Source organism: Manacus candei, unplaced genomic scaffold (assembly GCF_025592945.1).
Source record: "Manacus candei isolate 608988 ecotype Guabito, Panama unplaced genomic scaffold, ASM2559294v1 h1tg000049l, whole genome shotgun sequence".
Classification (NCBI taxonomy): Eukaryota; Metazoa; Chordata; class Aves; order Passeriformes; family Pipridae; genus Manacus; species Manacus candei.
In genome coordinates, this window is record NW_026138097.1 from 30242527 (window position 1) to 30267075 (window position 24549).

At 36.6% G+C, this 24549-nt stretch overlaps 1 protein-coding gene across 9 annotated transcripts in view; it reads left to right on the forward strand.

The window, feature by feature from the left end:
- The window catches only part of SEMA5A (semaphorin 5A), a 325120-nt gene that overhangs the window by 154660 nt on the left and 145911 nt on the right, over positions 1-24549 (forward strand). For all 9 annotated transcript variants that reach the window (XM_051798972.1, XM_051798980.1, XM_051798971.1 and 6 more), the window contains one exon: positions 20998-21060. In XM_051798972.1, the coding sequence (XP_051654932.1) occupies positions 20998-21060 (63 nt within the window). The remainder of the gene's footprint in view (positions 1-20997; positions 21061-24549) is intronic.

Below are 24549 nucleotides of genomic sequence, written 5' to 3' on the forward strand. Positions count from 1 at the left end.
CATTGTATGGTCACAAATATGATGGTCACAGGACCTTCAGGGTAGATAGGAGACTATTGGCAACATCAGAGAAATAGAACTAGGTGAAGACTGCTACTTGATAATTTTTAAGGCTAGATGAGAATTTTGATGATGACAAAAAGGACAATTCTGTCCAATCTTAATGAGTAGCCAAAGTAGGGGAATCAAGCATATTTTAACATTCTTGAATGAAGCATTTTGAATTTTTCTTCTAGAATAGTTTGATTTTGAATAGCCTTTTGTTTATACTGAGAGGGAAAACAGCTTTAGAAACTCAAACAAGGAACAGTCTAAACGTTTTGGATTAAATTGAGCATTCAATTGATATTGAATTATTTAGAAGAATAAACAAGAAAATTTTTGTATTTACTTTGGTAGACAAACTGAAATATCCATTGTTTTTACAACTCTGTCCTGCTGGCTGTTGTGGTGTTGTGCTGGCAACTAGAAATGCTTTGATCAGCACAGGAAGAGTGGAAGTGAGGTAGTTTATAGACTTTAGATAGATATTGATTAACTTATATGGGTGTAAGCGTTCAGGTAAAAATTGGTAGGCATGACTGCCACTAGATTGACTCATGTCATGTTAAAAGAAACAGAAAAGAACTTTCTGTCCAACCTGTATTAGTTCTTTTTTTACTATCAGTGTCCCCTGCAGAAGATCAAAGCCTTCTAATGTCCAAACAGTCTGTTAGACTTTTTACTCAACAGATTCACTGAAATGGACAGGACATTTGATACCAGTTATATGGGGACAATACTTAGGAGCAAAAGGGAAACCCCTTAACCAGTTTCTCCTATGAGTTATTTTGCCATCAACGAAACAATCAACGCCTAAAAACAGATTGACTCTAGCAGTTCATGAAATAACATGTTTATTAATATAAATTTGTGACTATAGGGTTTGTGTCTTCGGTGATAATGTTTAACTGCAAAAATTATACTGAAAGCACGTAGCAACAACAACCAGGCCAGGCATAAGCACACGCTCTAAGGCAAAGTCACTTACAAAGAATACTAATACCAGAAAACCTAAGCAAAAACTCTAAAGCAAAGCCACTTACAAAGCACACTCTCGAAAGCAACTTCACACAATTTACAAACTCTAAAGCAAAAGCAACTTGCAAATAAGTAAGACAACTTACAAAGAAAAAGTAAAGCAAAATCTTAAGCACACACACTAAAGAAAAAGCAACTTACAAATTATTATGAAACAAAAGTAAAATTAGTATATCACTTTATATATATATATATATAAAGTGATCGCTCACCCCAAGGCCAACCGAGAGAATGGAGGGAGAAAAGGTAGCCTGTCGGTTACCTCAGCAGAGTTGATAGGACTTCTCCCCAATTTTTGCTTGTATCCAATATCTTTTGATACTTTTTTTCTTTAGGAAGTTTGAGTGGCTATAGTCAATAAATTAATTTTGGGGTGATGGATGACAGAGGCCCAAGGGTCCACTTCCTGAGTTCCCGGCAGGCAGGGTGGTTTCAAGAAAAGGACATGTTATCTTCATATCACTCCTTTCCTCATTTAATCCTTTTATCAGTTTCTGGGAATGTCTCCCCAGGTAAAGAGGATTTTCCAGGAAACTATCAGGACCCTTTTTCTCCTTTTGTGTGGCCTTATGACCTCACAGCTCAAAAATACTAGCTAGATGAAAAAACTCTGTAACTATTGAAGAGTTGAATGTATAATTCCATTTGGACTTCCAAATGCTAACTCTTATTTCTCTGGGAGACTTTTTAGGTATTGATTCCCTTTACCTTCAGGGCTTGGATTTGCTAACATTACAATTTGATTAGGTTTGATTTTCGAAATGTACCCCAGAAACAAATCCTTTCCTTTTTTATTTGGTGGGTGCTTTGAAATGTGGGGCATTACTTTCATTATTCGTTCAGAGAAATTAAAAACTCTGAATTTGACATCTATTTCAAACATGGTGCTTTTGCCTGGCAGGTCCACAGCTAGTTCCTTGAGACAGCGAACCTATTTATTATACAGACCAAGGACAAGGCACAGCAAAGGCTTAAACAGAAACAACATGGTGATGTGATTCCTGGACTGGTGCCATGTAAGTGGAGGCAGGTGGCTAGCACTACAATGCAATCAATGCAATGCCGAGGTACTCGAGCACCAGAAAGTCAATACCAAAACCTGAAGCTTTTGTTACTACTTTGAAATAGCTGAGGGTATTTGTTTGGATTTTTTTGTTTGTTTTGGTTTGGTTTGGTTTTGTTAGTTTAGTTTGGTTTGGGGTTTTGGTTTTGTTTGTTTGTTTGTTTTTGGTTTAATTTGGTTTGGTTTTTGTTGGGTTTTTTTCCCCCAAAAGTATCGTAGTTGGATTTTTACTACAAATCAACCAAAATACGTATGGCAAGTAGAAATGGATGTACAAGGAAGCACGTGGATGAGCAAGGAGCTCCTTATTGAACTCAAAAGACTTGAAAACATATTCTACAGAAGATGAAAGATGGGGCAGGTGACCCAGGAGAAGTGTAGGATAGTTGTCTGATCTTGCAGGGATAGGCTTAAGAAAGCCTAGGCTGATCTTGAATTAAATCTGGGAAGGGATGTTAAGAGCAACAAAAGATTCTACAAGCACCTCAACAGCAAAAGGGAGGCTAGGACAAATGTGGTCTTGCTGCTCAGTGGGCACCGGCAACTGGTGAAAAATGACATGGAGTAGGCCAAAGTATTCAGTGCTGCCTTTACCTCAGAATTTGCTAGTAAGACCAGATTTCAGGAATGCTTAGCCCCCAAGACCCAGAGGAAAGTCCAATCTCTTCTTTCAGTGATGTCTTGTCTTACTGTCTTAGTGGGACAGTACCCAGCATATCTCATCCTTGGCATTTTCCCTCCTCCAGTTTCAAACAACAACCTGCTCCAACCAGATCTAAATGTCAGCAGTGAATGCATATTACATTTCCCTGACTTCTCTGAGCAGGAGTGGCAAACTAAAAATGGCCAGTGAAGACAGCAAGAATGTGTTAATTGCACTGGCACCAGCAGGGGCACGGAGGGTAGCCAGGCAACAAGAAAGCATAACTTTCATTTATCAGACAGGACACAGAACAATCTCTAGATGTTCTTCCCTGTGCTTTCAATCAGAGAAAGCAATTTGAAAAAGGAAATGTGCGGAATATGCAAAATTTTGCACAAGGGAAATTTCTGTAGAAAGAAAAAATCGAATAGGGGGGTACTTAGGTAGAAACCCACATTCAGATTCAGGTAACATGATTATGAGCTCTAAGTCATTACCTGCCTAGAAAGGAACAGATTGTAAGTCACTGGAAAAGTGCTTCCAGTGTAAAATAAATAAAAGTGCTTCCAGCGAAAATATGAAGGAAGAAGAGGCAGTGTGTGCTGCTTGAACCTTGATGTTATGATAAAATCAGAACATATCCTGGATGTAGTCAAGGCTTAAGATAGGATTTTGATTGTAGATTTTATTATTTTAATTTAAAAACCCCCAAAATTGGTCCATATTTGATAAGCATTTCATATTATTTCCCTTGCTATGAATAATAATTTTAGTGATAGTAATTATAAATGATGTTCAATTTTATTTCATTTTTGCTGAAATTCTTTCTGAAGAGCATGAAAATATATAATTTTGATGAAAGTTTATTGCTCCTTTGAAGTAACTTAAGATAAATACTGGGTGATGTCTCTCTATTTGGAGTTTGAAGGTTATATCAATTCCAGTAAAAGGTCAGATCACACGTACTGTACTATCTTGTCTTCTGCCTTCAGCAGGTGCCTGGGAAAAGCCTAAACTTGTAATGATAGTTCCTTAGAAAACTTTCTCAGCTATTTGAACCCAGGAGCTTTCTGAGATGAAGGTAGTGCCTTGGATGGATTTTTATGCAGTCAGCTTTTCAGCTGTCACAATGGACATGCAAAGTGGGGTAACCACAGGAACAAAATCACACTACTCAGTGGCAGAAATTTTAATAATAATTAAACAATATTCTGTGTTTTATTTGGTTTTGTAGCACAAAATAGAATAAGGTACTGAGAGCAGGACAGATTTAATCTAGAGCTCATTTACCTGAAGGATATTTTCATATCAACTTCACCCTGTGACATTTAACTCACTTTTTGCATTTTGTTGTCCTATAGAAGAGAGTTCTGCAGCTCATCATTTGAAAGAAGTTGTTCTGGGGTTTATATACTTAAATATTCTTTACTATTCAAAGAACGGCGAATACACTTTTAATTCACCGTTAAAAATAAGTGAACAGTTTTCCCTGTGCACCTTCCTCATGATTGTATAACTGTCTGTAACCTCTCTCCTCAGATGCCTCCTTTTTTTCTAGGTTGAGGAATCAGTCTATTTAATCCTACTCTGTAGAGAAAATACAAAAACTGGAAGTCTTTTGTCCCTTTTCTGTGAATCTTTCCTAGTTTTACTTTAATATTTCAAATTATGGGTTGCGACAGAAATGCACAAACTATTCAAAACAAGGTGGTAAATGGATTTGTTCCATGGTACAATGATGTTCTCTAGTGTTTTGTATTTCTCATAATTTATTGCTAATTACTTTTTTGTTATTGTAATTCGAGATCTTATTTTTGAATAGTAATGTTCAGTTCAGAGCTCATCACTGAACACATGAAATTAAATAATTTCACTAGTTAAGGTATTTTTTCCTGGTGTGCAACGCTTCATTTATTAAAACGACAAATTAAATTCAATACAGATAGTTAGCCATTCAGATTTGTATGAGTTTCCTAGAACTCTATGCAGTCAGTTCTTTGCTGATCTCAATAACTTGGTGTCTTTAGCAAGTACTGTCACTTCACAGTTCATTCTCTTTTCTGTATCACCTCAGGATGTGTTCAGCATTTATGAATTCTTCCATAGATTACTGTGTATCTCACCTGCTGACTTCCTCCCCTCTGAAAATTGACCATATACCTACCCAGCTACTTTTTAACCTCTTCTTTACCCATTGAAGAATGTTCCCTCATGCCCTGATTTTCCTGAAGAGGTTCTTCAAAGTCTTTTCATAAGAGAACTTGTCCAATGCCTATTGCAAATCCAAACAGAATATATCTTCTGGATATCCTTTAATCATACTTTGATTAATTTATTTTTCTAGACAGTGTGTTTTTTTTTTTTTGGAGGTTATTCCATTCCAGATGCAGAACTTGGCCTTTATTGTGCTTAGTGAGGCTCCTGTCAGCATATTTCTGCAGTCTGTTGAGGTACCTCTGAAAAAACAAAGCATTTTGAGCTCTGCAGCATGTTGGTTTCCCATTTTCTTAGATTTTGCTGTAATTTATGAACCTGCTGAGACTGCACTCTGTCCCATTGTCTGGGTTATTAATAAAGGCATTAAATACTATTGGCCCAAGTATCAGTCTTCAACTGACTGATAACTCCTTAGCAGTTGGATTCTGTGCTACTGAATGCAACCCTTTAAGCCTCATGTTTCAGACAGCTTTTCGTTTGTGTTATCATCATTAATCCAGTCAATAACTCAATAGCTGAGCTCTAAGGATACTACAGGAGACAGTGGCAATGATATTGCTAAAGGTAAGGTAAAATAGTGGCCTCTGCTCTCATCACAGAAGGCAATTAGTTTGGTAAGGAGTGACTTTACATTGTCAGATTCATGCTGCATGTTTCCTTGCAAATTTGATAAAGAATGGCTTTGCGATGGCTTCAGTCAACTCCTTCAGTACACTTAGATGATTCTAGTCTGATCCCATAGACTTGTATAGTTAGTTTCATTTTATTGAGTTAGTTTACATGTCTCCTAACTCTGATCTTCCTCTGTATTAGCAATGCTTTCCTTCCACAAACTATGGTAATAGGCTCAGGGACCTGACAGACCTGTGGGCAGGGCTTATCAGTGAAAACTGAGGCAAAGAAGGCACTAAGTACCTCAGGGTTTTTTGGATTTTTTTTGTGTATCACTTTTCATTATATCCCCTTCCCACGGAGCCACAGGCTGGTGTACTTACACATGCTTGTCTGATGCTATTCACTTTTCATAGGGTTTCTGTTGAGATTTGTCTTTCCTAGCTCCATTCTTACATATTCAGGGAATGTCTCTGGATTTTTTCATGGAGAACTTATACCTTATATTCTTGTATATTATATATATATATAAAATATACAGGTATATATATATTTTATATATATAATGTTCACATATGCTGGCCTTCTGCTGGGCCTGCTCAGATATTTATACATTGGAATGGACCAGTCTTGTGATGTGAGGAGTTGTTTCTGAGCATCAAACCAGCTATCCCAATACCCTATGCCTTTCAGAGCAATCTCACATGGGACAGAGCCAAGAATATCCCTAAACAAGCTGATATCTGCTATTCTGAAGTCCATGACTGTAGTTCTACTATTTTTTTTACTTACTTTTCTCAAAATTGTCAACTCCACTCTGATCACTGCAGCCAGGGTAGACTTCTACTTTCACATGCCTGCTTCATAAAAACAAGTCCGTAGGATCATCTTCCCTGGCTGGGCTGACACTCACCTTTATCAAGGAATTGCCATTGATATATTTCAGAAATCTCCTGGATGGTTTATACCCAGGGTGGTTGAATTCACATAGCAGGGCTTGCATCTTTGTTCGCTGTATTTATTACTTATTATATAATTTTTTATAATTTGCTTGATACAGATATCAGTGCTGCCAGTTTCTTGGATCTTCCTGGAGCCCATTTTAGAAATATATATTACATTTGCCATCTTCCAGACCTCAGGTACCACAGCAGTTGTAAGCTAAAGGTTATACACCACTTAATAGTTCAGAGCTTTCATCTCTGGATTACTTTTTAAATTCTTGTATAAATAGCCATCCTGAAAATGTGTTGTTTTGTCTTTTATCTGTATTCTATAGCCCCTTGTAACAACACTATGGTTTGAGATTAGAGTTTTTCATGAGCAGCCCCACCCATTCTGGGACAAGAACGTCCTTGAGCTCTGCCATGATTAACTTGGTCAGGAGGAGAAATATGTTTTTTCCTGGTGTGGTTTTATCTTCTTAATCATTTGATCATTTAGTCCTTCTTTTAACTGTCAAGATTCCTGCTTTTAATGTGTTTGAAGAAGGATTTATTCATAATATTAATGGCTTTTGCAAATTATTCTTCGAGATCTTTGTTTTCATTTTGACACTGCTTTACTTTTTGAAAGATACTTACTTCCTTTTGTTAACTACTTCTGTGCTGTTGTTAATCTATGCCAAACTAACTGTTGCCCTTTCTCTCAGGTCTTTTTTTTTTCTTTTTTTTGATAGGTAGTATTAATTTATCCTGTGTCTCCAGCTTGGTGTTCTTGAATGCTGCAAAACTTTAACTCTCAGCTACCTCAGTTAGCCCCTTTTTATCAGTCTACTTCATCCTGAAGTTCCCTATAATGAAGCAGAACATTCTGTACTGGATTTGTGTATTCAGTTGCTTTTGCAGTGACGCTGAATCTAAGTACATGTTGATTGCTATTACAGTGCTATTCCTGCATGGTGCTCAGAAAAGAAGTTGAGTTGCTTCTTCACTCTTCAGTGTCATGTTAAGTCACTTCATAAAAACCTTGATTTATGTCTAAAAGTTTACTCTTGATGCCAGGCTCATTTTCCTCTCCTTCTGCTCACTCACCTGCTACCACATCACAGAGTGACCTTTCTTGGGCATAGTACCGTTCTGGAGTGTCCCTGAAGGTCATCTCAACAGATTAGATTCCAAAATATCTTTACCTAACTCTTCAACAGTTCAATGCTTCCGCTGCCCCTTTGCAGGCATTTAGAATGAATCCAACTGCAGCATGTAATTTTCTCAGAAAAGACCTAAGGATGCTTGTTCTGTCTGCTCACTAGGTCACAGATGTGATAATGAAATATTCTGCCCTTTAAGAGATACAGCGTGTTTACTCTGTGTGACTGCTGGTAATATTAGCTAGTACCCTCACTTGATCCAGTCCTGCTTCCATTTCTGGTGTTTAGGTTGAGGAGCGTGTATGAAGCATGTAATGTGGGAAGACAAATTAAAGTTGCGTTGCCTTGCTTTGCTAAGATATGAAAGATATTCCTTCTGTACTCCCTGTGCAGCAAAATACATTTGCAACTTGTGTGCAGAAAGTAGCCAACCTGTTGACATTTTTGTTTTGTTCTGTTGTTTTGATTTATACAAGTGCATGTTGCAGTTTGGAATTCAATGAGAACAGATTAGCATTTGTGGAGAACTGACCTCCTAAAATAGACAAAACTTTGATAAAAGATGTTATTGTGGTGGCGACAGTGGGAGGGATTTGCAAGCATGCATTTTAAGTATGTTCAGTCTGTTACCAAGTCAGAATGGTTATCTGTACTCTGCCTTGCATCACATCTGCATTATCCCCCCAGGATTCTTGAGATACCAATCTCTCTTCATTAAAACAAGAACAACAACCAAATGATTGAGATTCCTGCTTGACTTATCACATTTGGAAAACTAACATTCTTTTGACAGTAAGACATGACAAGCTACATCTATACTAGAAAAATAATGTATGTTAGAAAATAAATTTCAGCTAGCAGAACATCAAACATGGTTTTGTATTTAGATTGAGATTAAAAACATTGCAGATGCATTACTCCATTTATTAGACAAGTTTTTATTTACTGATGTTACGACTCCTGTATACTAGAAGTTGCTCCTCTGAACATTAGGAGACCTTTGGTGGGTTACTGGACTGACAAGGTAAAATGTGCTAATTTCGTTAGCAGATTTAGTGAGTTAATTCACTATAGAGGAGTTTGTAGGTATGTGTAGAAAGAAGGAATTGGACTGAGGAGTAAAGAATTAATTTCTAACTACCACTATTGCAATGCAACAGTTTGTTGTCAGTGGATTTGGGACTGTGAAGTAAGAGTAGATGAAAACTAGCAAAGAAAGCCTTATGTCTTCCTCTTGCTCTTCCTATGTTTGTTTATTGGTATGATAGCTTTTATTTTGCATTACTTTTAGTTTAGGTTCTTTAATATTCTGTTAATACAGCTGTGCTTCAAGTGCTCTCCTACTTTAGCAGTTAGTTCCAGCTGTAAAGGGGGCAGTCGGTGCTCGAAAATGAAGCATACACCCATCTCATTTTGAGGCACCCCTTTTTTGTTGTATTGTTTACTCATGTGTTTCAATATGGCTATTATTGGCTTTATTGTTACTGCAGTTACTAGTACTAGCAGTTTTTCTTTTAGGGAATGTATGATATCCTTGCCAAGGGCATTTTTCTTTTTTTTAATGTGCAGAAGAATTTACTTTGAACAATTGAATTTTCTTGCCTGAGGACATCTGCCATCACTATAAAGTTATTGAGATGTTATTTAATTGTTCCAGAAAAATGAGCAAAAAAATGCAAGATCCAATTCATGTACATTCAAAATTTTAATTCTGTTCTGCTACCCTAATAACTTTGTAAAATTAGAAGTTTTTTCCAGTCATGCACAGAATAGAATTTTTCAAAAAACTGCCTACTATCTTATCTGATTTTTATCCCAATTACTTTGTGATATAGTGTGTGGAAGAAAGGGACAGAAAAGTTTTGCAAATAGAGCAATTAAAAAAGTTTTTTTTCCTTTACTCTCATTTTTACAAAAAAACATTCATTTTGTGCATATTTCTCTTTCTAGCTAAATGGGAGAGGTTACAGAAAGATGTGCCGCATCTCACTCTAGTATAGATTTTGTGGGAAGAATGGGAACTGTTTTCTAAGATAACTGCAACTTTCAAAATCATTTTGGTTTAAAACAAAAAGAGTGGGAGAAAAATACCAAAGTACAATATTGTTCTTCCAGTGTAGCAATCAAATCAAGAAAAATGGAAAAGAGGCTACAGGAGGAGGAAAAACATCACACAACTGGTTCAGAAATAAATTTCTTCGGTTGGGCTCCCTATGTGAGATATTTTCTAAAATTTCTGCGTGTCACTGAAATTTAGGAGATGCTTTTCTCAACACTCAAAGGTCTCTGAATCTGAAGGTTGAGTAGAGCTTCCTACAAGTCTATGTATGCTGAAATATTAGTTCAGCAGGGTGGGAAATATGAGGGAAAAATTGGAGGCAAATTGTTAAGATATTATGATGACGATTATTTCAGTGACTGCGTTCCCAAGATTCCTTGTCAATGTAAAATGAGTTAAACACCTTTATATGTAACAGGGGTATGTTTTCTCTCTAAGCTGTTCTATTGTCTCTGCAAAAATGACCAATTTGGATCTGAGTGTTTGTCTTATAGAAATTGAATAGAAATTACCTATTTAATGTTGCTAATACTAGGTTGCCAGGTGTCACTGACCTCCACTAATTAATAATTTGAATGATGTTCAACTTGTAACCTAGAGGTGCAAAGTTCCATGAATCATTGACACTGCTCCAGACCATTTACTTGTGCCAAAACAAGAAAAAGAAATAACATTCGAGCTTTTTCATAGTGTCGCTGTTATCTCAAATCTTCACAATGAAGTGGTGATGTAAAGTTGAGTTATGGGCCCCCTTGTTCCCTCTACTCCTTCCATTGTGATTAGAATACGATGTTCCCTTGAAGACATTTTCATACCTGGAGCAAATACTTACCTACTTACCTAGTCCTGAGGCTCATGTTCATCTTTCTCACACTTGATTTCTGTGTAATTTAATAGTGCATCTATACTCCAGTGATCTTCCTAGCAGCTATAGGTTCAAGATTTCTGATTTTAATAAGCATCTTTTGCACTTTGTGTTTAGTGAGAATTTTTTTCAGCCTGCTGTTCTTTTTTTTGTCTTACTCCACAGCTCATAATATTATCTATGTGTTGATGACACTCACTTATGCGTCTTTTAACTTTTTATTTTTCTCCATATTCTTACTATTTTTTCTCAGATTATTTTACCATTTATCAAATGCGAGCAAGTTATTTAAGGTAAACATAACCAAAATTGAAATTACCTTTTTTTCTGAGTGAACTGTCAGTTGTGTTGTCATCAACTTTGTTCCCAACTCTTTGGACATGTGGTGGTGTTTTTTCTTACTGTGTTCCATTTTACCCCATTCATTTTTTAAGTGGCTTGTATATCTGTGTGTTATCCACAAGTGGAAAGAAGAAAGCTCAACCTTGATTTTCTCAGTCACCTTTCTGAGCAATTAATTTAACTAGAAGGATGTAGAAAATTATTTGTGTCTCCTTGCTGTTGAAACATGTATTTTTCCATTACCTTTTCACTGGACAAGCTGCATGAAATGGTGGTTCTTATATTTCCTTTGTTATTAGCTTTCTACTTCCTCTCTGCTTTCATCTATTTAAATCTTTTTAGCTTGACTTGGTTGCATATTTAATGGAAAAACATATATATGATAATGTTCCTTCAGCAATTTTTGTCTTTTTACTGTCTTGTGAGATACCATTTTTAGGTTAATTTTGAAAGATATTTTTAACATTGTAAGTAACGGTTATTGTAAAGTGTAGTATTTTCTCCAGAATTCTAGGTGGGTATTACTATTAACAGAATCAAGCCTGCCATCTCTAAAGCCTAATTACAAAACTATTTAAATGAATAAGTAAAAAAGAGAAATGGAAACCCTGATAAAATTGTTCTTCTGTACCTAATATGAAGTTATGTACAAAATAGTATACAGATATATAGAAACAGGATTTTTTTTTTGTAGTCTCATTTATTCAGTATGACTTAGAAGATGTTAAAAATTGCATCCTCTGTCATATCTCTCAGGTTCATCTGAGTATTTTAAGTCTTAGCTGGAAGCTGCAATAGAGCTATCTTTAACATCCCAGGGGCAAGATATAGTATGTTGACTGTGTCTCTCAGAAACTATTTCAAGAAGGTTTTTGATTTGCACGAAGTCTTCTGAAGTCTCCCTGACTTCTGTGGCTGAAAGTTAAGGAGGGCTGTTTGCTGGGCATACCACAGCAGCATGGCTGTCTTGATCAGCAAGTTAACAGCGGGTAGGATGGCCCACATTCTGATGCTGTCTCTTCCTTCCAATTTCCAAGTTTCTTAGTAGCAATGAACAAGTGTACAGGAAAAAAAACCAGAACACTTCTGTTTGCCTATGCTCAAGGTCCAAACCAACATTTTGTGGTACAGTGCCAGGGGATTCTTTTTGCCACTTACTTTGTTCTTAACCCTAGGGGTTGAGAAGTATGAAATTATATTGAAATTCCCTTAACTGGAATAAAGACAATCCTGGCCTATCAGCATCTAAAAGTTTAAAACACTATTTGTAAAAAAAATGTTGCTTTCAAAAAGTCTTGGAGTCTACTGAAATCAATCTTATTTGCCAAAACTGAGGAAACACTTCAAAACTCAGTGTGCTAACACAGATGCTAAGTCTTAAAGGATTCATATGTAATTGATTCAATACATAAAATTTACTATATGTAGTATAATTTCAGAATGTGCATTAAAAACGTGATGTGAAATCTCATTCCTACCTGCTGAATGGCTGCCAAGTTTGGTACTGCAAGAACATTTTCTTGTTTCACCCCTTCAGCACAATCCCACATTCAATTTTTAAATGTCCATAAAAACTGTAAAAGCCTCAAAATACCAGATTGGAACAATAAAAACTTTGAAAGTCACAGTGCAACAGTTTCGGGTTTTTTAATAACTCCCTGGGAGCAGGACTCAAAACCCTAGTTTCAAATATAGTCACGTTTTGAGTTGCTAATTTCTAGGTTTGTAACTTCATTTTCTTTTATAAACCTGTCCCTGTTAAAGGTAAACCAAATGGATATTTTGTGACATTTAGAAATCTTTGCAGAAGACCAAGAGGGGAATGCACAGTTGGATGAGTAGGTGGCATTTGTAAAAGTTCAGCCTTGGGCTGTCCTGTGTCATTAAAGTCAGTGGGGTAGCACAACATGGAGGGTTTGTGAAAGTCTTAGTAACTCTAAATTCTTCTCTAATATGCTTAACTTTTTCTTCTAAATTTATCATACTAACTCTGACAATTTTCAACAACTGTTTATTTGCATAGTCAATAAAATAATCTGATTAAAACTTTGACTGCTTCTTGAATTATTATTAGGTTATGTATTTCTCACTTTTTTATATACTTAAGGCTAGTATATTTGGAATAAAATTAAGTTGACATCAGCTCCTTGAAGTCATATAAAGCTTCAGATATTACTTGGTTTAAGTACAAAATTACATTTCTATCAGGGGATCTCAGTTCTAACAAAATTCCAAACCCTGGAAAATGCACACATGATTTTATGTTTGTTTCCTTACATTTCATAGTGCTTACTTTATAAGAAACTGTAATTTTTGACTGTGGATGAACAGTAAAAGCTGGTTCTGAACAAGTGAAAACACACATGATGTTATTCCCAGGCTGTTTCATGTGGCAACAAAATTGGTGGCAAAATACTGCAGTGACTGTAGCCAATTAGTAAAGTTGTCCATATGGTGTTGGATTTCTTGTATAAGCTGCTGGCCTATCACTTCATGTGAAAACCTAACCAGGATGCCTTAAATCCACAGAAGTCAGCTTTTCCTTTTTTTGGGGAAAGTTGTGTTAAAGGGAAAGCCCTTTTTAATATTTTACTCTAGTTTTTCACTCAGAGGGTGATCACTCTCTGAAGTTACTTGTCAGGAACCTATTGGCAAGATAGGCAGCTCCAGCAACAATAGCTGCAAGCATGAGGGGTCATGACGCTGTGGAAAGCAAGGAAAATGGTTCCTGTGAAGTAGAGGTATAAATCTTCCTTAAGTGGCTTTACATATTTGCTGGAAGCAAGGATGTCATTATACCAAACCATGCCTTAAAATTTCTGGTAACCATCAAAACCACCACTAACTCCGTGGCTGCTAATTTGCTGCTAATGTCTTGCTGGTATACTTCTCTGTGGCTACATTCTTTCTTTGGGTTTATGATTGTGACACTTTCTTTATGGCCTCTTTAAATTCAGTTTTTGGAATTCAGCATACATGTTCATTGAGAGCTAATTAGGCAAGCTGCAAGACACCCTTGCCAAACAAGTCAAAACATTTTGAAGCCATTCCATTGGTGGGCTGATGTGAACAGTAAGGCAATATTACTCATATTTGTTGACATATATTATTATGGTTATTGCCTTTATACCCCAACTCCCCAGAGTATTGTTTAAATACATGATATAAGAGATGAAAGCAAGCAGATAATGAAAAAAAGAAAAAAGGAAATATCATGTAGTTGTTAGTTTTTGGCATTGTGTAATTGAACCGTCTTCTTTAATGTTATTTTTGCCAGTATCTAATTAGCAGAGCCATCTGCCTAAGAAGTGCTGGACCATCTGTTTGGAATATTGTTCTGTTCATTTCTTGGTTCTTGACTAATTAACTTCTTTCTCTATGAAATGAAATAGTACATTCTGTTTCAACAGAAATATATAATATATAATATATAATTCTATATATTATATATAGAATTCTATATATTATATATATCATATAATCATATATATATGTCAACTCCAAATATGTTCATATATAAAAATATATATGAATGCATACCTGTATACATGTATATCTTTTGTCTATCTGTGTAACTATGGGAGCATAGTTCTTCCAGAAGATATGATTTTACTCAGTTATATGTACAGCTCCCACTGTAGGTGAAAGTCAAATGTTTTTTTCTTGACCTGTCAGTGAAACTAATGCATCTCTAACTTAAATCATTCTTAATGACCAGTCTTTTCTTGACTGTGTTCAAATTTCAAATTTCCTATCTACCTTTACTAATTAAAGTTAGAATTATAGAAAGGGGCTGTGTTAAAGTAAATTACTTAGGGCTTTGATTTTTTTCCTCCCTGTTGTATTTTGTAATTTTTCTGGAAAATTATATAATAATATAGGTTGGAAAGGACCTCCAGATGTCTTGCCTGGGGACTTCATTTGTTCCTGCATGTTGGGCATGTAAGAAAAGACCTTGACGGTTACTTCTGTGAACATTATTTACTGTTTCTACAGTTTTCACAATTTTCTTTTAGTGTTCTTCAAATGTATTTGGATAAATCAGTTTAGACTGGAGATTGTCTTTCAGTTTTCATTGGAGTTAATTTCTTTTCAGATATTTAGATTACCTGCTGAAGATACAGTAGTTCAACTTCTAAGAGGGACTCATTGCTCATCCAGAAAATTTACTGAAATATATTTGTTTTTTCCAAAGAATATTAGTAAATTTAATACTGTAATTTTTAACTTAACATATACGAGTGCCAGTTGTATATTTTTCTTCATTTTGAAGATAACAGTTTCATTGTATATCTTGAGTTGGAATTTGTTTCTTCTCTGGCTGGAATTTCTCTCCTCCTACTACCCCTTGAAAATGCCAGGAGAGATTCCATCTAAAATTTCTGAAGTTCTTTACAAACATCAATGATGTAATGTTTAAAACACTGATACAGCTATTTGCAATTGAGCTTTTAAAAAAAACTGCCTGCAATGAGTTTGAAACTTGAGTTCAAGCTTAAAGTTAAGTGAGCACAAAAGCCTTGGTTTCGTTCAGTCTGATTTTTTGTCAAATCAGTATGGAGCCTTGTGGTTCATGTATTTATTTTAATTAAAGAAAACAGTATGTGTTACAGAGTGAATGTGGCATCCTCATCAGAGTACACTGGGTTAAGTTCAAGTTGTATCTTTCAAATTCGGTCTTTAGAGTTGGCACACTGGCTTTCACAGTGCTAAAAATCTCACTACATTACATAATTAAGGTTTATTTATACATACTAGAATGTAGTTGAACTGAAGACTGGGAAATTAGGAGCAAACTAAGTCAAGGCATGACATTTATAGAGGTGTTTGAAAGAATGTATTGATTGCAGGATTTATAAACCCATGTCATTGTAAATATTGTCACCTTACTATCAGAAACAGACTGATGTGCCAATTTAAACCCTACTCTTTAACCTATGCAGCTACATTCCTAGTGGAGATATGTAGCAGTAGCTGTGTATTACCTATCCTTATTTTCTCTGACATTGACTTTCAAATCCCTGTTTCCTCTTTCCCCAAAGCAAACAAACTTTAGTGTCTATAATTTGGTTCAATGAATTTTGTTGCCAGCTCAAGTAGAATTATAATATTAATTAAAACCAGTACATGGAATGGTGCAGGTTGTATTTTGCATGTGAAAATTAAAACTTCTTATTAAGAAATGTAGAAAAGAAAATATCCTAACAAGATGAACATCAGCTGCGTAGACCTTCATAGTGAATCAAATATCCAACATGGTATGTGTGTCATATCTGTGCTACTCATCTGAACTTCATGAAAATGTCAGCAATCAGTATTAAGCAGGAGAATATATCAATTTAATGGAAGCAGTGGGTAACAGTAACATCCGCAAACATGGTTTTTCATTTGCTTTCTAAAATAATGCAATCCATGTGTTCATCTGGTCTTTCAGAAAGAAAACTTCAAAGTCTTAATCTTCTACTGACAAAAACCACATTGGTATTATTCTGTTGGGACATTTTATTTTGTCTTTATGTGTTGAAGATTCAGGACACATTTTTCTCCTCTTTTTTTTCCACATTGAAATGACATTTAGCTTGAGGAGTTTTCTACCTGTCTTCCCCCTGTATATAACCAATAGACTGTGTTGAATATCTAAATTTCCAGTTTGTGGAAAACTCCTCCAAATTTTCTGGACTTTAGGAAAAAAAAAACCTCTTTATATAGAAATGTTTGTCTGCATTACTGAACTCTGTGGAAACCTTAGGGACCAAAGTACAACAGTTTAAAGTACTCAGCTCTCTTCAGATGCCTTTGTGCTATATTTCATTTGCAATCTGCTCTATTATTATCTCCTCTAGCAGGGCCATAGGACTTTAAGTACACTTGATCTCAAAGGTGTGACTTAGCTTTGTCACCAATGTGTCTGTACTTATTTCTTGTCCAGACACTATTACTCCTTTTAACATATTTTGTCATTAATAGTGTTTTCCCAGAGTTTGCCTTTTGGTTAGATTACATGCATTTGGGTTCTTATATTAACTATGATATCCCGAAATGTTACATAACGTTTTAATATTTAATTCTGTGTGTTGTGTGGATGTCAAAGAGAAGAAAGTTAATTTTTGGTTTATGCTGTTAACAGTATTAGTGGTTTTGTGATGTGGTGGTAAATTTTTTATTAATATTTAAGACTTGAGAGGTCCAACCAAGACATTTATCCTAACTAAAAGAGTATTTGACTAAAAGCTAGCAGTCTGTGGCTGTTTCCAACTTTCCACTTCTGAACTAAGGTAATACTGGGCGTGCTCCTCATACAGGCTCCACCAAGAGCCCTACACCTTTCTATTGTCAAAGTGTTTAATGTTTGATTCCTTCTTAGAAGGGTGGCAGTTAGCAAGCTCCTTAAAGAGTCTGTTTCTCCAGGGATAGATACCAGGCTTTGCTAACATTGAAATGTTTGTTTTTCTTCACCTCTTTATTTTTTTATGAAATGTACGTATGCTGGGTCTCTATGATTGCCTGGCAGAGAACAGGGGAGTGAGGGGGAGGTGCTGTTCCAATGTTTTCTCACTATGGTCAGAGTTAATAAAACCTTTGCCTGAATTTTCCTAGATTTTACTTGCATTATTGTGCACTGGGGGTTCCCAGATTTTCCAGCTGTGACTTGCTTGCAGAGATGTGTTGTATGCTTTTCTCAGATTTCAAAAGTTTGAAGAACTGTCACTTTTGGCTTCTGAATGTCCTATCTCCAAAGTCTATTGATTTTTGTTTCCAAAATTTTCAGTGCCTGAGAAATGTACTTAAATAATTTGATTTGTGACATTATGTAATTTTTACATTTCATATACTTCTCCTTCAAATTACTCTTTTATTTTGGACTTAGAACCAATTGAAAGCTGGGTATTTTGTCGCTGAAAATTGATTAATTGATAAACATTTTACATTTAATCCAACCTTTTTCCTGCTCTTTGTGCTTGGTGTATTCTTCTCAGTTCAGTTTTGGCAAGAACTTTCTTCAAACCTTCCTTTTAAGCACCCATATTTCACTAAGTCTTTCTACTCTGACCTCCAATTAACTCTTGCGTTTCTCCAGCTTTTGAAATTTTTTATATTGTTTAGAGATAATCTATTCAGTATTGTATACCTGTATCTAGTGCCACATAACATATAGATTCAATGCCGTATAATGTATGAATTCAGTGTGTCCTAATGGATTAGGAATTTACTTGCTCGTCTAAGAGCAGTCTTTTGTACTGTCATCTCTGTTATGGACATGAATTGCTTTTTGCATTACAGAGTCAAAAGAGTTAGGTCATTGCTGCTTTTTTGTCTGACACGTTGCTACTTTTTTGTCTAACTCCATATGACATTTCTTTCATGCTACTAGATACAGCTTGTGATAAATGCTAGGATCATTCACAAGTGAATTCTTCCAAAAGTTTTCAATATATTCCCCAATATGCTGTAGTCGTTTAGTGTTGCAAAGCAAATGCTGTAAATAAGAAGGTTTAGGATGGAGGAAGAGAAGTAATATCATTAGTTTTCAGGTGTCTTTTTTTTTTTTTCCCTGAAATGAAAAAAGCTCATTCTAGGGCTTGTTGGAACACAAATGCTTTGAAGGCATTTCCACCCTTAATTTATATAGGCTTGTACCTTTTTGTTAATTATAGAGTCTGCTTGCTATTAATATAACCTCCACTAAAAGACAGGTACAAAAGAGTTGTGATGGGGAAAAAAAAGTGGTTTTCTCCCTGGAGTTAAAAAAATGGTAACCCCTGAGGGGGTGGTGTCTCTCTTGGTGTTGACCCAATCAGTACTCCTGCAAAATTTAAACATATCACACCAGACCAGAAAGGAAGGATGATGAGGTTGTTGAAGAGGAGAGTGGAGAGGAGAGTGGCCATGTTGTGAAGCCATGAGGAAGGGACAGGAACCCCGCTGGGGGTCCACGGCCCCCCAGGCCCCAGCTGGTGGTTGCAGAAACTCGGTAACAGTGTTAAACTGGACTGAGGTCTGTAACTGAGAAGCTGGCAGTCTTTCTCCACTGTGAATGGGCAGCAGGAATGGCAACAGAGACAGCAGTGAATGGAGGCTGTGGCAGAAAGCCAAGAGATAAGACAAAGCAGCAAAGCCAGCGTGCAGCCAAGCAAGAAGACATGGAGATGTCTAATGGAGAGAGAGAGAGAGAGAGAGAGAGAGAGAGAGAGAGAAAGAACTAAACTCTTACAGACAGAGGTTTGGGGTAAGAGCTGAACCAAACACCCCAAAACCCTTTTGAGACACCTCCTATAAAGGAGGGGTGGTGGACTCCCACTTGAGGGGAGTCTTGGAATGCAGCAGTACCGGAGAGAGGAGCTGAGAAGCTTAAGGCATCCTGGAAGCTGGACTGGGATGACCAGATGGAATACGGAGGGGGTGATCTTCCCCCCGCCCCCGCTGCTGCCAGGCTGGCAGCCTGAGACAGCACAGGAGCTCTGGTAGAACTCGTGAGGCAAAGACTTTCAACTGAAAGCTGCCCAAGATGTTCTGACTCAGGGGTAAACCCCCTGAGGAAAGAGACCATCAGGAAGACCCCTGCACTTCGTGATATGACGTCGTGAGGTGAACCTTTGTCCCAGTTATCACAGTCCACGGGAGAGAGACCTTCGCTGGAGTCGAAGGGCTGAGAGGGGCGAGAGGAGACCCCCCTTGTGTGTAGTGGAAGGAGATCCAGCTACAGTTGCTGCATGGAAGAAGAGAGGCTGCTGCCCTGAAAGTGGAAAGGATCTTTCCCTTCTTCCCTTCTGGACTTTTATTGGAGGGAGAAGAGATTTGATCCAATGTAAATACTGATTTATCATAGGAGAGATAGTTAAGATTATGTATATAATGTATTATAATATTTATTTGTGTAGCGATTGTAATATAATTCCCTTCCCCTCATATTGAGTCTTGTGTTGTGTCTGGAAAAAGCCTTCTAACACTGGGGTGAGATGGGAGAGGGGGTCTTGAACTCAGGAATTGGATTTTGGGGGTCTCAAACTACGACAGCATTTCCTATATTAAATCTGAATAAGTGGTCTTTCGTTATTTCCTCATATAAAAATGAAAAGGCTGTGATTTCAATAATTAAGCAGCAGTAGTTGCTTCGGCAATCTCAGTTCTTCTTGATAAAATATGAAGTGCTTTGTGGCATTTTTATCTAAAGAACATACGGATGTGCACTGTTGAGGTGAAAGAATGCAGACTGATTTAAAATGTGCTTTGACTACACAGCATATACAGGCATTCAAATACGTACATATATTGGTACATAAACACCAAGCATACAACCTGCTCCACTGAACAATAAAGTTCGTAAGTCATAGGTCTTGAATGTTAAATACAGAAATAATTGGAATTAACTCATGCAGTGAAACTGTAGTGATGCAGACTAGGCATTACAGTCCTGACATAAAGCTGTTGAAGCACTGAGACAGCTCAAAAAATGAGGATAAATTGCGTCTGCTTTGCAGTGCTCTGTTCCACTGTTGTCTTGTATGCCTCTGCCCACTGCTTCTTTCTCCAAGTGGAAGTTTTAGTGCTTCTGGTTAGTGCTGCAGTCATACCTTTAGAGACTAAAATCTCCATTTGATGCTTGAGATAAATACTTCAAAAACTGCAGTAGGGCACACTTTCCCACAGCGCAAGGTTTCTCATCAGAGCTGACCTCAAATGCTGTGGTGATGCAACCCACCTCTGATGGGGGGAGAAGTTCAGCCTTTCTGTGTGTTCCTTTCTGCTTACCTTAATAAAACTCACGAAAAAGTGGCTAAATAGCATAAAGTGTAACTGGTTATTTCTGCTGTAGTGATCAGTACAGTGAATCATGAGGTTGGCCAGCTTCCTTTTGGGTTAAAACACTGGAAAACCTTCAGCAGCAAAATTACATTTCCGAGGAGTAAATCACCCACAGCTAATTATCAGTATGCTTGAAACACATATCACAAGCATGGGCTTAGATAGCACTGAGGTTTATATTTCTGTGTTCCCAGCATTTCTAACTAATTCCTGTTGGTTGCAGGCAGTGGAGTGGCAATGTGATGAAGCTACTAAAAGAGCCTGTTACAGTAAAGGAAAATCAAAGGTAAGCACTAGATAGCTGTTCTGCTTTAATAAAATTTATATGTTATAGCAGGTGTAATTCAGTGTATAAATCACTACCCTATGCATCTTTACTGTCCTTTTTCTGAAGAGAGTTGAAGAAAAGGAGTTTGACACTGACGTATCACCAAAGAATTAAAAAAGAATATAGGGATTGTGAGGTTAGAGATACAGTCATGTGATTCTTTTCTGAAATGATCACTAGCTTTAGCCTCCAACAATTTACTGTTTTGACTCCACAGGCTAAACAATGACACATCATGTGTAGTGGACTGCATTCTCTCTTCATTTTCAGTGCTGTAAATGATGCATAACTGCGTGATTACTTTGTAAAATCCTTAATTTATATTCTTGTGTATTAGATGCAATTTTTTGAACTTTCATATTTCCTTTCTACTGATACTATACAGAAAATCATGTTAAATTCACTAACCTCTCTAGACATAGGACTTGATATATTTTTAGTATTTAGAGCCAATTCTTTATCTGGCTTACTGCAATTTCTTTTATTCAACATAGGTAAATGTAATGCTAAGATGGAACATCTATCAGTGCTGTGTTCCTTTGTGACTGCCCCAACCTGAAGCTAATTGTCAAATTAATTATAAAAGCAGTTAGAATTGCATGCAGTCTATGTTTGTAATTATTATAGTGTTTAATGATTGCAGTTAATTCAGTTAAAACATAAAGGAAAAACACATCGAGAATGATGACTGCAAAAGAGCATACCTGCTTTTATTCAGCAGAACATGTCAGCATACATCATTGTTGTGCAAAACTCAAAAAACTCCAAGATCCAAAAACATATTCCTAAAGCCCTGCCATCTAGTGGAGGATGAGTCTCTTCTGCATAGTTATTTAATCACTGACTTTATAACTTCTCACATTAAACAGTTCATTTGCAGCTCTTTTTTACTGAGTTCTGGAAAAAAAAAAATGCAGTGTACAGTTGTACACTGTTGTACACTCTAAATTTGAGATTAAAGAGGAAGAATGGCCTCACTTAGAAGCGGGACCTTGTTATATCATGAGGTATAGAAAAGAAAGAACTTTTGGGACCTCATATTTTAAGCAAATGTTTATTTTTTTAGGTTGTTATTTCTCACTAGAAAATTTACGCTTCTACATGTAATATGTCCCTCAAGCCTTTATCCTTAACTTTCAGATGACAATACTTGGAAGTAAGGGAATGTGCTCAAGTGACAATAAAATATGACAGATTGCACTGATCAAGGGCCTTATACAGTAGAACCTACTCTGGTATGAATGCAATGCGTAACTAAACATTTATGGCTTTGTTTTACAGTGATTTTCCAAGTTAAAGCTGTGAGAAAAACATTCAACTTGTCTGAAAGTCATAGTGCAGTGATGGATGAAAGTAATTGTAGATTCGAGGCTATAGTAGTGTACTTTTGAATAATACGTTGACAACAATGTTACCACGTTTGCTTCAACAGTGCAAAGCATATGTTGCTATTAAATAATTTTACTAGGAGAAATACTCAACACTGGTTAAACACATTTAGGAATGGACCTTAGTGTAGTTTTTTATTCATGCAGAATTTCATTCATGTTCATCACACCCTTTTGTAGAACCTGATGATTAGAAGTTAGGCTGTCACTGTAAAATAGTGTACATGCTATTCTAATAATGACCTCTGGGATTGTTTCTTAGTATTGTTATTTTTTTGATAAAGATTTCGTTGGTACCCATAGACATGTTCCTCATTCACAATCTGGAAGAGTACAATCTTGATTCTTCTTTACATTCAAAAGTAATCCTGGAAGTAAATAGGTATTGTTACCACAGGGTTTGTTTTTTGTTTTGTTTTTTTTTTTCTTTTTGTGTGAAGACTTTATGGCCTGAAAGCTTCACGTGGGAGTTGCTGGAGAATGCAGAGCTATTGACTGAGGCAACCTACCGAGTTGGAATGCCAACTGTCTTTTTGAACTTTTCATGCCTCTTTTGTTTTCACTGATGTGCTTGGGGTTAAAAATCAAAGGATACATTTATGACCAGAGAAAAGATAGCCTAATGATGTTTGTCTTTTATTGCCTTATTTCCAAGGCTAAAGCAAGGTCACTATACTCTCTGTAGAAGGAGGACTTATGCATGCAGATGAGGAAAGCAGCTGCTATGTGGCATGCTTCTCCTCCTAGTCAAACCACAAAAGCCTTCCCTTGGAAAAACTGGGAATTATCAGACCAGGAGGAATTCACTGCAGTGCTACAGGGAATTGTCCCTCTTCAGAGGGAATCTCCTGGCAGACACAGTTACTGTTATTAGAAAAACTGCTTGTTGGACTGTTGTTGTATGAATAGATCGAGCCCAAATTGGAGAGTTGCTGGGCGTTGCATTTCTAGAACATTTCTCAGGGCTAATTCAGATTTCAGGGCAGACACATCTGACTGCAGGAAAGGGACAGGAAAGACTGGAGACAAAATAAGTAAGGCCAGCCCAGACTGTGGTGAAGGAGAGATGAGAATTGCAAGGATGGCCATGGGTAGATTATTCATTCAGATCCTGGTTTCTCTTGAAGCTCTGCTGACCACAGAGCAGCATGGGGGCAATGAGTTCAGGTGGCAAAACTAAAAGTCAGCTTACTGATGGAGTCACTGCCCTAAAATCAGGAGCTAGCTTTGAACCCTGAAGCAACTCTAGTAGTTTTGAGATAATGGTCAGTGAAACATAACTCTTTTTTGTTCTTGAGAAAGAAGCTGCATGGAATTTTTGCCTGTAGCTGTTATCAGTACTTGTTGTTCTGAAGTTTATGCTTTAGGAGCCAACGAGGGAAAAGAGCTGAAGGGGAAAATGTATAGGGACATCTGTCACATTTGACAGTGTAATGCGCACTTGACTTTTGAAGGCCGATGTTTGTTACTCAGACTTCAGACATTTATCCACCAATTTAAACTGTTGCTTAAAATAACAAGTGGCTCCAAGAGTGAGTCAGACAAAATTATGTCCTTGTGACCAGCATGCATTAGCATTTAGAAGTCTAAAACACCACACATGTTTAAGAGAATAAATTTGCCCATTCATACTGACACTTGTGGTAGGAAATGTTAGAAAGGAAAAATATAAGTGCACATGTTAAAAATGCAATAAACCAAAGAGATTAAAAAAATAATGATAATTGAAATGAAGTCCCATCCCTTGCTTATTTAAGATTCTAATGGTTGTATGTGTTATATCTGATCTGTCAATAAAGGTATATAAAAATTAAGCCATAGGTGTGTTTAAAGTGTTAACATTGCTGTAAGTGGATAACCATACTGCAGCCAGATTCTCCTTGAACTGTCAAGTTAGTCTTAAACTTAAGTAACAGCCTAGCCTGCTTGGCTGCTGAATTGTTTCTAATAGTTTTATTTTGTTTCAGATATGCTGATGTAGAAGTACAAAGTAATTCCTAAATTAATTTCTTTATTTCAGACATATTTTTATAGGAAAACAGGAAAGTATATGCCATAG